The sequence below is a fragment of the Malurus melanocephalus genome, unplaced genomic scaffold, assembly GCF_030028575.1.
Source record: "Malurus melanocephalus ecotype Western Australia unplaced genomic scaffold, MMel_1.1 scaffold_447, whole genome shotgun sequence".
NCBI classification, from domain to species: domain Eukaryota; kingdom Metazoa; phylum Chordata; class Aves; order Passeriformes; family Maluridae; genus Malurus; species Malurus melanocephalus.
In genome coordinates, this window is record NW_026623679.1 from 127794 (window position 1) to 142087 (window position 14294).

The 14294-nt window shown below is 46.2% G+C and overlaps 1 protein-coding gene across 1 annotated transcript in view; it reads right to left on the reverse strand.

The window, feature by feature from the left end:
- Positions 1-14294, reverse strand: part of PAPPA (pappalysin 1) — a 175911-nt gene that overhangs the window by 94992 nt on the left and 66625 nt on the right. The window contains exons 6-7 of the mRNA XM_057380337.1: positions 13867-13988; positions 7897-8404 (exon numbers count right to left, since the gene is read on the reverse strand). Coding sequence (XP_057236320.1) covers positions 7897-8404; positions 13867-13988 — 630 coding nt within the window. The remainder of the gene's footprint in view (positions 1-7896; positions 8405-13866; positions 13989-14294) is intronic.

Below are 14294 nucleotides of genomic sequence, written 5' to 3' on the forward strand. Positions count from 1 at the left end.
AATACATCAATTTCTAATAGTATCTATTTGGATAATAACAGGACAGCTGTGAATGTTCACTTTTTTAGAGACATTTGCACATGGCTAAGTTGTAGTCCACAGGTCTGACGTCTCTGCAGCCTCTGTGGGYTGTCCAAGACTGTGGAGATGGGAATCCAATGTAGCAGCAGTYCTTGGGGAGTCCCTGGTTGGAGCAGAGCTGATCCCAAAGCCAAATGTCACTCCCCACATGGGACAGCCCCTTTTCCCTGGAATGATTTATTTAGGAGTGGCAGCTGGGGGGGACACTCAGAGCAACCCCACCCTTCAATGATAGACCCAGCCTAGAAAAATTCCACCCAGGCTGCCCCGTGTTGGGATCACAAACCCATAAAGATACAAACCCGCCCTCACCACCTTTATTATTGCATCATGTGCAGCCGAGCCAGAACAGGAGCTACGGATTCTGTCAAGTGCCAGCTTTAGTTACAGCGTTACATAAGAAACCGCAACAGCGAGGAACCACAAATCTATCACCACAGCTGGCACCGAACTGCCTCTCTGCGCAGGCTTAGYGGAAAAGCTGCCTCCTGAATGGGCACAGAGCATCAAATTGTTCTTTCTCCTCTCCGGGGCAGGGTTAAGTCAATTTGGCAGAGGGTGGTAAGGGAAAAAATTGCTCTATCAGCTCTGTGTGTGGGGTCAGGAAGCAGCTTTTCTCCTTTCRCAAAGATAACCTGGCACCTTTAACGAAGGGAGCGGGGAAGAAGGAAAGTCATCAGAACGTGGCTTCCAGCTGTCAAATCACATCAGCCAAGTGGAGGAGCATCACCCCTGAGAGCAGCAGCCCCGCTGGCCCCCAGCACTTCACTGGGAGCTCTTTGGATGAAGGCACTCGGTGTGTTTCCCCTGTGAAACACCCAGCACGCTACYGGCAGCTATAAATAATAGCAACTGCTACCTGGGGACTGAGCAGCACGACATGTGAGGGAGAAAGACAGCAGCAGGAGATGAAATAGAAGTGGTTTTCATTGTTTTCCTCTTCCTGGCTCGGTGCAGAGGAGAGCTGTCTGCTCTTACCTGGTACAGCAGCATCAGTCACCCCCGTGCCTCCCTCCCTGCCCAGACCCGTGCAAGCCACAGGTGAGGCCCCACTGCTGGGAAAGGAAAGAATTTCCCCAGGGCGTGCTGGCAGTGGAGTTGTTCCTGGGTGGAGGAGTCTCCCTCCCACAGCACATCACCTTTATCAGGGTCAGGTGAACCCATGACCAGTTTCCCATCACTGGGAAAGGCGTGGGACAGGCAATTGTCCTGTATTGTTCTGCTGTTTCATCATGGGGGATTTCCAGGTTCATTAGGCGGAACAGAGCAATCCATACTGGCTTGGTATGGATTTGAGGATGGTATTATGGCATGAGGAAGGAGCTGATGGCACTGGCAGGGCCAGGAGTGGCTTTGGAGCAGCACAGGGACAGCGCCAGCCCCTTGCTGAGCACCGGGATGGCCACATTGTCCTCCCCCAGCTGCATATCAAACATCACAACTCTGCCAAAATTGACCACAGACAGCTCCAACACACTCCAAACTCTTCACAAGGCACAGCCACTATTCCTGCTGGGAAAGCAGGATCTTCAAGGGACAAATTAAACATTCACTCCTAAACAAAAGKACTCTGGATGAAGAACTAGGCAAGTTCTTGAATTTGAAACTGGAAATTACAGGGGTAAGAGAAATCTGGTGGGGCAGAAGGGTGTTTTGCTTCTTAGGAAAGCTTAAAATAGCTTTGTCCATGGAAAGCTAGCATGGAAAGCTAATGATAGTGCAGCTCCCAAAAATGAGCAAGAAAGTGTGAATAAGAGTAAATCTGTTCCTGCTGAAGCCTGGCAAAAGTGTTTTTACTGGAGAGGAGCTGTAAAATTTCATATGGAGATAGCCAGGGATCTCTAATATATTACTACAGAAAAAAATAATATGGAGAATTGTGCARTTATGGGAAAGAACTCTCCTGGTTGGAGACCAGTGAAAAATGCTTTTAATAATGGCAGTTCCCTGGTACTGTGTGGTGTGAGAGTGGGCATTAAATACACAGGGACTCAACAAGAGATACACTGTTTTGCATTTACGTCTTAAAGCTGTAATAGGTTGGATTGAAAGAGAAATCTGAATTAAAATTGAGATTTTTTTTTCCCAGTTATCACTTTGAGACTGACTAACAAATATTTCCTRCAAATAAAGATTAGAACCCCAAAAGTTTGAGTATCCACAGACAAACAGAACTGGTAAATAGGCTCAGTAAATGCAGAGAAAGATGGAATTATGGAGAAATTAATAACTTACAAGTCTGGGTGCCTTGAAATGGTTCTTGTGTTGGTACAAGACAATATTACACAGGTTAGGACCAAGAAATTCAGAATAAACCAGGAAATCTTCGTTTCAAGTGAGAGGGAAAGACAGCAGTTAACTGGAAAATCAGGCTGGATGGAACTCTGAAGAACCTGATCTAGTGGAAGGYGTCYCTGCCCATGGCAGGGGGGTGGAAGGAGATGATCTTTGATGTTCCTTTCAAYCCAAACCATTGCATGKTTCTACAACTMWGTGATTTATTCAATTGCAGTGGGATACACTCACAAAAAAAGTGCAGGAGGTCCTTGCACTCAYCAAGGCAAGGCCTTTCCAGGGTAGCTGGGTAAGAGTTTGTGCACAAAGACAGCTGGAATGCCATCTCCAGCTCCAAAGCCAGCTGGGAATCCAGATGTGCAGCACCCCAATATCTCACGGACAGCCTTGCAGATGAAACTGGGCATGCAAAGTGTTTTCTTAACATTTCAGTCCTATCTTAGATACTCCCCAGCAYTTCCTGGCATATTGAGAGATTTGGCACAGTAATTGTGGAGGAGGGATGAGCAGAAGATGGGTGATAATATGGGCTTCATCTTTTGGTGTCGGGAGAAAAACCACCCAGTGATCTGTATCTTGTTTGGGTGGAAATATGGTGTTAATTATCTTCATGACAGATAGATTTGGCAATTCATTGCAGCTGCTTTAGATCATACATTCCTCTGGCTGGTAGAGCTCCAGGAAACAGAGAAATAGATCTTTGAGGTGAAGGAAGGAATGTCACCAAAAGGACAGATGTCGCTGTGAAATTTTAACGTTGCATTCTGCAGAGATTTGGGTTCAGGTATCTCCATTGGGATATTCATAATTTCCCAGTCTGTTCACTGGGCCTGTGTCAGGGAAATGCATTCTTCCTCTTGATTTCAGGGGCTAAAAGGCACACCAGTACCTGGCTGTAAGGAGCTCTCACTCATTATGAACAGCCAGTGCTGATTCTCCAGCCTCTGCCTATTKTTGTTTGTAGTTTCCATTTCACTTGGCTTCTCCTCATCTGGGGTTTTTGACAAGTCACTGATCATATGCCCCTTCCAACTGGGGACCAGAAACAAATAGCAAATATTTCAATAAAGCAAATTTGGAAACAAATGATTGTGCTGGATGAAGCACAGGGCTGAAGSACATGAACTGCTRAGGACCCACAAACAAWGAAACACTGAGGACTCACAAATGGTGCCACAGGAGCCCTGCAGCCACCTGCCATCCTGAGGGTGGCAATTTCTCAGTCATTCTGCAAGTACTCCAAGAAGCCTGAGTGAGATCTTTCTCCTCCACCTTAGGTGTTAAAACAGAGTTAAAACCCAAGAAATGCCRTGAAGTTCACAAGTTCAGCACTGAATGGAAGTCCTGATTCTAACAAGGTAGTTAAAAATATTGTACTGACTTGAACAATTTTTTGTTTGCAGAGTGATGACCAGACCCCTCCAGCTATTCTCAAGCAACAGAAGATGTTTAACCAGAGTGTCAATACAAAATAGCCAAAATTGAGAAGAAAAACTTATTCACTGCACAAGAAAATGCAAGCTTCTCTCAGTATTTCTTTTTTGAAGCCTGAATGCAAGATCTCTGTGTGTCAGGAACAGCTCAGAATAACATATCACAGGACTGCAAACTTGATTCTCAGAGAAGCTCAACTCTGCAAACCCAAACCTTGTACCAGGACTTCGTGCTGAGATTCTTTCTCAKGTTATTTCAGTCTATGCCTTTGTCTTGAAAAAAACCCTACTGGTTAACACCACAAAGACAACCTGMTYCWGKGCTCTCCACCACACTTTGAGRCTTCTTACAAAGTTTGTGGCAGAAAAGTTGGGAAAATTTCCAATTCTTCAAAACTTTTTCATTTTGACAACTTTCCAAAAGCAGCCTCAGTGCCCCTTGGCTTGGCCTGCCAGAGGAGAGCACGTAGGTCTGGTCAGTGCACCCAGCTGCTCTCTGCTCACATTTTGGGATATTGTGAGTGCCAWGGGGAGCACGGGCTGCTCACCCCAGCCTGCCCTGGAGGGACTGACACCTAMCTGTGCCTGTGACACCCTCCAGAGAGCTCAGGACTCTGACTGCTCACTGAGCTCTTAAAAAAGCAGCAACTCCCCAAAACAACAATGTGAGTGTTAAAACGCTCCAGGAATGGCGAAGAGCCACTACCTCGAGTGTCACTGTGACCATGACACACACCGTTTGCAGAGAACAGCCAGAATACAGCCCTCTGTGCATGTGCACAGCCCTCACTTTGGATTAAACTGTGAGCTGAGACTTTGAGACTTGCAGATGAGGCTCCTTCCTTATCACTCGCTGTGGTGTGAAGACTCAGCAGTTCTGTGCTGCACCTGGCCTGACCTCTTTTTCTCCCCCCACTGATTTATTTAGCTTTCTGCTTCCTTGCCTAGGCTCTGACTCTCGTTTTATATCACAGATACCAGCAATTCTGGCTGATTACACTCAGTGGAATTGAGTGCATCTTGCCTGGTTTCTGTGAGGTCCAAGGATAAGGTCCTGTCCCTCAGAAATGAATGTTTAAGCCTCAGCTTGAGCCAAGAGCTGAGATTAAAATTCAGCTTGAGAACAGAAGGTCTGGCATTGTTTTGCATTTCTTAATAAAATGTTTCCACTTTTCGAGTTATTTACTCTCCTCTGTGGAGCACCCAGTGCTGACTAGGCAAGGGCTATCCATTAAAAGCTCTCTCTCCTCTCAGCTTAAAAGGAAGTTCTCTCTCTTTGACGGGAAGAAGGTAAGAGAAATTAATTTTTCTTTCAGCATCGCCACACCTGGGGAGAGGATCTTGCTCACAGATAACAGTGCAAGCAAATATTTTCTTTGGGAGAAAAAAGAAAGCAAAGATCAAGGTCAGAGGAGGCAAGAGCCAAGATATGTGGCTGCCTTCAAAATAGCCCTTCACAGAACGTGTAGGGGTGTCGTTTTAKTTAATATGGAAAAAATTTGAGGGCAACAAGGAGGGGCAACAAGGCTTGGGGCTCACAGGAGATAAAGGGGCTGCAAAGTCTGGCTGCACAAATATCCTGAATTGCAGCAGTGCAGAATGAGGCAAACAGGCAGATATGGGCAGGAGGAGAGGGACTGCAGTTACCTCTACACATGATTATAAGGAGCACAGCTCAACTCCTCTGTCCCTGAATTCCATGGAGTATCTTCCCTTCCTTCCTGCTTARGGAGTCTAAGCACTGTGGCAACTCTTTTCACTTTGCACGAGGTTCCAATGGAAAATTCATATTGCTTTTGCCTCTACCAGAAAGCCATGACCCCATGCAGAGTTCCAAGGAGTTTGTTGTGTCTCAAGGTACAGCCCAGCAGCAGCCYCTGAATGTCCCCCCTCACCAGGGGATACTGATCAGTGCTGTGCCTGTACCATATGACAAAAAATTCATCTCATGTCTCAACATTTCAAACACACAGTAAAGTATTGAATCACACAATAATAGAATGATTTGGGCTGGAAAGGACTTTAAAGRCCATCTCCAACACCCCWGYCATGGCAGGRACACCTCCCACTGTCCCARGCTGCTCCCAGCCCCAATGTCCAGCCTGGCCTTGGGCACTGCCAGGGATCCAGGGGCAGCCACAGCTTCTCTGGGCACCCTGTGCCAGGGCCTGCCCACCCTCATTATAAATCAACCAAAACAGTCTCAAAGATAACTACAAGAATCTGTATCTTTTCTTCCTCACACAGTGACTATAACTTCACTTCCTGAGTGTCCTGTAAAAGCTGACTGGCAGGATTTTCCCTGTAGTGCCTGGTAAGACATGGAGGAACTGAACCCAGCTGGGCTGGAGGGTTTGGATGGAATCTGKTTGGGAGGTTGGCTGTKCCARCTTCCAGGAGCATCCATTTCTGCCCACTGATCACAGGTGGAACCCAGAAAGACTAAATTAGATGTTCTGTCTGATTTTTAGCTGGCTGTGTAACTACCTGAGACATACAGACCTGGACAGTGCTGTCACCCCATGTGATTTAATCAATGACACTCAAGAAAACTGTCATTAATTCCTGGCTACWGATTTAATTCTTAGAGCACTTTTTCACTTGAGCTGAAAGCTAGAAGTGACCACAAAATCATAATAAAAGACAGAGAACTCAGAATACAAGTTATGTTTTGGGCTTTTCTTTTTTCTTTCACATTGTGTTATGAAGTCAAAACTGGACCTGTTTCTGTGGGAACTTGTGCTAAGGTATGCAAATATTTCAAACCAAACCAGTCCCATTTTCCAAGGAGAGTGGGCCAGGTTTCAGGCAAAGATGCTTTCGCAGCAAAATCTTGGGAAAATTCACCACTTTCCACATTTCCAATATGCCAATATTCATCTCATGCTGAGTGCCAGCAATTGTTAGAACAAGGCTACAACCCAAGAAARCACTTACACACATGCTTAACTTTCAGCACGTGAATAATCTTAGTGATGTCCTGGGTTTTTGTATTTAGTTTCTCTATTTATATTTAGATTCATTGTTGTTTTTAGATTCACTGTATTTTGTTTTCAGATTCACCATTAGTTACCTTGAATTTTTAAATCCGTAGGGACAATTTGCATCTTCTGAGCTGCATAATTGGGCTGAGAAAAGGGATGGGAGCTCATGATTACTGAATTGTTAATTAATCATTTTTATTCTATTTAAATATGCTTTAGAAGACCATAATGATGTATGCTTCCTTGATATTAGCTGTACTAATTAGATCATCTTTTCTAAATTAGAGTGCAGTTTTCTTAGCAGGTTTCCTTTTATCTGGTGTTCATTTTTCAAAAGAGCTTCACGTTGCTCCCACAGACGAGTGAATCATTTCCAGGGAATCATGTTATGCAGAAGATGTTCTTCTTGCTGTCAAATGCTTATGGGTAGATCATGGATCTCCTCAAAATCAGTAAATATTTTGAAGTTGGACTTTCCTCAACAATAGTGCATCCCTGGACTAGATGAGTGTAATGACACTCAGTTCCTACAACAAACTAGAGCACTTGGCATGTTTCCCCTTTCAGAACAATCTCACACCAACACAGCTTGGCYCAGTGACCCATGAAAGCAGAAAATGGGAATGGCTGAAACACATTTACACAGCTGAACATGCAAGGGTGTTTCTTTGCACACTTTCTTTAGCAGTTAATTGGTGCTCCAGCATTGAAAGCCGTGCTTTCTCCTTCTCCATCAGAATATTACGTTAAAAAGATTTCCAAGGAAATGATAACCATGTTACTCCAGAAGTCCTCATTTAGGTTTGCTTAATCACTTAATTTATCATAGCTTAGACAGATTTATCCTTTTTAGTAAAAAAAAACCCCGAATTACACATCTCTGCATAACCAGCCCAGAAGTTTCTCAAAAACTATCCATGAAATCTCAGGCTATTTCATTTGGGTTTGATGCTCCTGTTTTCAGAGAGAGACAGTRAGAACATCCTGTTTTGGCATTTCTGTCTAGGTCAACATCCTAACAATCACTTGTAGTGCTTGGACGTGAGAAGGATGAAAAGAACAGGGCACTGCTTGGATCTGAACAAGTCTATCCAGCTACTTACGTGTCGACAAATCTCCTGCTGAGGTTTGAGATGACCACTGGAGATCCAGACTGGAAAGGGGGGTCCCGGACCACTTTGTACTGGATGGGTTTGCAKCCTGAGCACAGGGTGCTGTGGGGGACAGAGCTCAGCATGGCAGCRTCGATTTCCAGGTGCTCGTCCAAGGTGTAGATCTGGATCCCGTACACCTCCTCGCCCACCTGTCCCACATCCAGCTTTATGGTCAGCGGGATGTCGCAGAARACGTTCTGTGGCCCCAGGGAGATGTTCTTCCCGCTGACGGTGAGCAGCTTGATGTCATTCACCGCTCCGCTGGAGTCCCAGTCCGGGGAAACGAAGGTCACCCAGACTGTGAGGGACTCTGGAGTCAGGGGATAGCGAAATTCCAGCTGCAGGTAGCAGCCCTGGGGCTCGGGGCAGGCTGGGGGCACCGTGTGCTGGTTGACAGCTGAGTTGGGACTCCAYGTCCTGACGCTGGATTTACAGGGCTGCTCGACATCAGGGTGCCCTGGGAAGGAAGAAGGAAGCAAAGAGAGGGCACAAAAGAAGTTAGAGAAKGTGAGTTTTTATTGGCATCAGTCTTAAAAGGCAGACTGGTAGCAGGAGAACATATCTGTCCAGGAAATTAATCATTTATTTCAACAGAAACATGGCCARCATGGGGAGGAGAACATAAATCAATCCCCAGGTGAGGCGAGAGGCACAAACCCAGTTCAAGTGCCCAGCTGGACTGGACAACACACACCACACACTGTGCCAGTGCAGCTGGGCCTGCATTTCCTATTTCTAGTGCCTTTCCCTGTGCCAAACAATGATATTTTCTACCCCTTMTGCTMRGTAGTTTACCTGATAAACAGAGTCMCTTTGCCTTCAGTTCACCTCCTACCTATTCCCTTGCCTCTCACTTGCAAATACAATATTTTTCTCTTGAACAAAGACAAGAAAAGAGCCTTTGTTTGTTCCAAGAAGCTGTTGTACTGTTTGGGGCAGCTCCTGTGGCATTTACAGGCTGATCTAGCATGTTGTGCAAGACCCCTTTTTTGGAGGCACATGGTGCACAGGTCTGAGCTGTCTCTTTGCTCTCGTTGTGATGAAACAACAGGCACTTGTGCTTTTACGTTTCTCACCGTTGGCTGTGTTCAGCTACATGGGAGGTAGCACTAAAATATAATGAAAGCCACAATGCTTGCTGGGTTCCCAAATACTATGGTAACATTACAATTTGGCGTGGAGTCATGGACTGCAAGATCCAGAGGGGTCAGATGGGTGGAACAGTTGGTAACAGAATCCAGTGAGAGCTATAAATTCCCTTTTCCTTCCCAAATAATCACACACACACAAAAAAGGGAGGCAAGCATGATGGGGAGAAGGCAAAGTACAGAAAAAGAAGATAAAGAAAGGTAATGGGAGCAGAGAAATGCAGAAGGCAGAGGGAAAAAAAAAAAGAAGAGTACAGCTGTTTGCAACTGAGGAAGAAAGCAAGATAAACTACTGGGCAAACATGGACAAACAGGACATCACTACTAATTTAATGAGAAAAGGGCAACGTGCGAAGGTTATTCTGATTGTCTGTGATCCAATGAGGTGTTAGAAATGTGCCTCTTTTGTCAAGGATAAACAGCGCAGGGAATTCTCCTGTTCATACCAAATGAACCCAGATGCAGAATAGATTTCCTGGCAGCCTTCCTGCGATTCAGCGCTATTGTCCTGCAGATGCCCAACTTTTCACGCTTCTCCCTCACCTCCCATATCCCAGACCCTTCTCTCCTCCTCCCATGGCACAGAGCAGTGGGAATGCCACTAAGCTCAGCATCTGGGGAGCCCACAGCAGTGATACATTTTGAAGAAAGCCAGAGGTCCATTTAACACGCTCGAGTTTCCCCGCTGGCAAACGTGCAAGCCCTGTGGGTAATCACCGTGAGCAGCAATACCCCATTCAGCTCACATTATCTCATCCCCATTGCCGGCTGGGTGTGCTTGGCTGAGCCCTCTGACGACTTTCTCAGACCCACAGCAAACTCCTGGCTGCAACCCTGAGGTGTTTTTTAACTCCAGTATCTCAGAGGGCTTTGGAAAGGTCTGTGAATTTTACCCCTGTCCCCTTACAGAAAGGAAAATGGAGCTGATGGCTCACAGCCCAGTACGTCCCCACCTGGGATCCTGCAAATTCACCTCTGTCAGTGCAAGGCCTCGGTGAAGACTTCAATTCCAAACAAACCTGCAATTTTTGGGAGATCAGGGTGTGAACCCTGGAGATGTATGGTTTGGACTCATCCTCCAGGGAGCTTAGCACACAGATTGTTACTGCAAAATGGGAGGCAGACTGTAGTTGTTCATAGACTAGAAACCTCAATGAAGCTGAGATAAAGAGACTTTTTCTTAAATGTCATCCAACACTTGGACCTGGTAAGAAATATTCATTTAATTGTGGAAAAGGATGAAAACCTTACTTCATCTAACTGGATTTCTAGAGATGGGTAAATACTCTGAACATTACAAATATTTGYATATAAAAGTAAATGGTGTAGAGTTTGTTCTTCCACTCTGCATTCAGGTTATGAAAATCCTTTGCTATGAGACAGTCAGATCAGACACAGAACAGCATCTCATCCAACATCACCTCTTGCCTCACACAAAACAGGAATGTGAGGTTTGTGAGGCTGAGCCAAACCCCTTGCCCTGGTTAGAGAGCAGGTTGGGAGGGTGTCTTTCCCCAAAATGCTGTCCACAACCACAGCCTGGTGTGTCAATCCTTCATTGTGTGGTGCCTGAATTCTCCAGCACAGGGACAGAGCCTCAGAGGCCACCTGGCATTAGGATGTCACCCCTGGCACAACTGCAACTCACCTGCCACATTTATTAGGTGGTCAAGATAAAGGAGTCATCCAGTGGGGCTCCAGTGTCCAGCCAGGACAATTCCATTTGCAAATACAGAATAAATTGTTCTCGAGGGAAATTTTAGCCCCAGGAAAAGGAGCTCTAGAGCAGCCAGGGGCAGCARTATTTTTTGTAATATTCTCATACTTCTCTCAGTCAGCAGTGAGGCAGGCAGGAGGAACTGACTGATATATGCACATATTGCACAGCAAGCAAAGGTACTCACTGGGCTTAAGCCAAAATCACCTTTCTTATATAAAACCTCCCTTTGACAGAGTTATGGAGGTGCTGTAAGGTTTGTTGATCTAGCTGGCTCTGCTGGTGAGAATCCAGGGAGGTTGGAGCTTTCTGGCTCTACGGTGAAGATAAAGAGTAAATCAGAACTGCCTGATCTCCAGAGCCTTCCCACAACCCCTGCCAAGGAAAAAACAGCCCCTCATGCAGGGGCAAAAACTGGCTGAGAAGGAACTGGGGTTTGGATCCCACTATGCTCAGGAATGAGCAGGGAATTAGGAAGAATGCAGAGCCCACAGTGGGATTTTGCAATGGGCACAGCTCACACAGAGCCCAGACCACTGCTGGAGCAGCTACCTGGGATAGGAGACCTCAGGAAAATGAGATCAGACCAACCAGAAACACGTGAGGAACATGGTTTTCTTCTCAGAAGCTGGACAGGTCCTACAAAACATTTTCCATGAGTGCCATCTCCGATTTTAAAACGAGATAATTTTGGCCCTGCTTGTGCCTCCTTTGTCTTCACTTTCCACAGACATTCAAGCAGGTGAGATTTACACCCATGAACGCCTGCAGAGAGTGAATTTAAAGCTTGCAGAGAGTGAATTTAAAGCTTGCATACTCGAACACTCACAGATAGACAATGGAAGAAGCCCCACAACGATCTGACTGAGCCATTTGTAACTCAGACCAACTACAAATATTCAGAGAGCCTCAATCAGGGACAACAGAAAGCCATGGAGCAGCAAACACCATACCCTCCATGTATTTTCTACCCCTAAGTGGCAACAATTCGTTAATCCTGAGGACAGGATTACCAAAATTCTGTTTAATGGCACAAGAGCAACTGAGTKAGATAAGGATCAGACTGCACCCTTCATAGGAAAGAACATGCAGGCACACAGAGCAAGAAGAGGAAATTAAATGCAAAATGCTGCTGAGTAATAAATCTTAGAGTGGCTTAGTTTCTCTAGGAATGATGCCTCTGGCAAGATGTGTGAGATCTAGAAGTTTTTGATTCAAAGCTCAGCAGAGAAATTTTGATGGAACCGCATATTTCAATGGAATATGCAGTCCTTTCAAAATAAAAACTCTTTGCAAAATTGGGTTTATTTGGCAAAATTTTATTCTGGAAGAGAAAAAGGCAAGAAATTTCTAACACTATTGGAACATTGTGTTTTGACATTTTTGGAAGAAACTTTTTCACTTTTGCACCTTGAAACACTTTCCATTTTGATACTCCAAGTTGCTTTTGCCCTAGATTCTATACTAAAAGGGTATATTTTCAAATGGTATAATTTAACCAAAGTTCATGAGGAATTACATGAGCTAAACAAAACATTTTGGCCAGCCTCAAACACTTCTTGTTTTTAATTTTCCTTCATGGAGAATTTCAAAAGTTTCAAGTTTTCTTCCAAATGAAACCAGGTTTCAAAACCTTGTAATCCTTGGCTAAGTGGAAATTCCACCTTCTACTCTGAACTGCAAGTGATCCAAACTTTGCTAGTGCCATTTATTGGATGATACAGTCATCCTCATGGCCGGGGTGCTGCTTCCCAGGGTGGAGTACCCACCCAAGGGACAGGTATGTTCTGGGCTGTGCCCAGGAGCCTTGGATGTCACAGAACCATGGAATGGCTTGGCTTGGAAGGGACCTTAAAGCTCCACCCCCCCAACATGGGCAGGGACACCTCCCACTGTCCCAGGGTGCTCCAAGCCCCAGTGTTCAGCCTGGCCTTGGTCACTTCCATGGATTCAGGGGCAGTCACGGCTTTTCTGGGCAAGCTGTTCCAAATATAGGAGCTGAGTTGGAGTGAAGCACAGCCTCTGCTGGACCCCAACCCTGGGACATCCAAGAGGACACTTGCCCACAGTCCCATCAAGGAACAGGGACACACTCATTGCATGTGCTGCCTTTAGGATAAAGGAGGGCTCCTGGGTGCTAGCCCAAAAAATATTCCCTGTAGAACAACTCCCAGGTGCTCTAGTTACAGGACAAATGAACTTCAACATAGGGAGGCACTAGTAAAATGAGTTTGTAGGATCCAGGGTTGTCCTTGGGGCTCAGTGACCCCATCTGTGTGCTCACAGAGAAGTCTGGGCTCGGAGCGTGCTGCCCCGGAAGGAACAGCTCACGAGGGACAGGCTGAAATAACACCCTGCTCCTTCCAARCCGCCCTTTGGGATGGCTGACCTTTGCCTGGGACAATCTGAAATATGCTCCACCACAAACACCCAGGGACATCACGGAAGGGACATGGGCAGGAGAGTTAATGATGGAGATCTAATGGCACTGCACAGCCAGCCCTGCAGACCGTTCTCCTTCCGACAGGCTCCAAGAGAATGCCTCTCAAAGCACCCTGAACCACAGGGCTTGACGTGGTCACCTGCATTCCTGCAGCACAGCGCTTTTCCAAAGGGCAACCCCCTTCCAGCCCGCTGCTGCTCACCACGAACAAAGGCAGCACAAATCAGGCCCAAATAAATAACAACTCCTCACTTTCCGAGCTGGAGTAGAGGGAGCAAACAGCTCCCCTGAGGAATTCGTCTGGCAGATGTGAATGGTCAGCATTTCTTGGCACTCTGCTGCTTTGTGAAATTCACGTTCAGCTCCCGGAATTCRCTTAATTCGTGGGCAGGGGCAGGASTCAGGGGCCAAAACACAGGTTTTGGAGCCAATGGCATTCCTTCAGGGCACGGTGCTCCTCTGCCCACTACTTCTGTTCGCRTTACGGGCATGTATCACTGGGTATTTCCCACTCCTTCCCAGATTTTCCTCCCACCTTTGTGGCTCTCCCTTTGCTCTGTGCCACCCTGTGTTTGTCCCCCTCCTATGTTTGTCCCCATCCCGTGACTCACCTTCTGCCTCCCGTGGGCTCCAGTGCCCCGAGGGGTCGCAGGGCATGGGGGAGGAGGCGCTGAAGGCGTACTGCACCAGGACTCTTCCTTCCACGCACAGATCGCACGCTGATCCCACTTCTCTAGGAGGCCAGGAAAACAGGAAAACACACCAACTTAGTAACAGCTGAATGAGCTGCTTATTCAGCTATAGTAAAAGCAATAAGACTTAGAATTCAGGTCCACTTAACCCTCTTTTCTCAAGACACTGACAAGAGTGTTTTCTGATGCTGACCTTCTGGAGATTTAAGTTCAAGAGCCTGTGTGGAAAGCGTTTGTGAGCCCTCCATCCAACACCAAATGACAGCAACCTGGAAAGTCACATTCACCTATATTTTCTTTTTTTTTTCCTCACTGCACTGGACCAAGCCATGACAAAAGAAAATGCC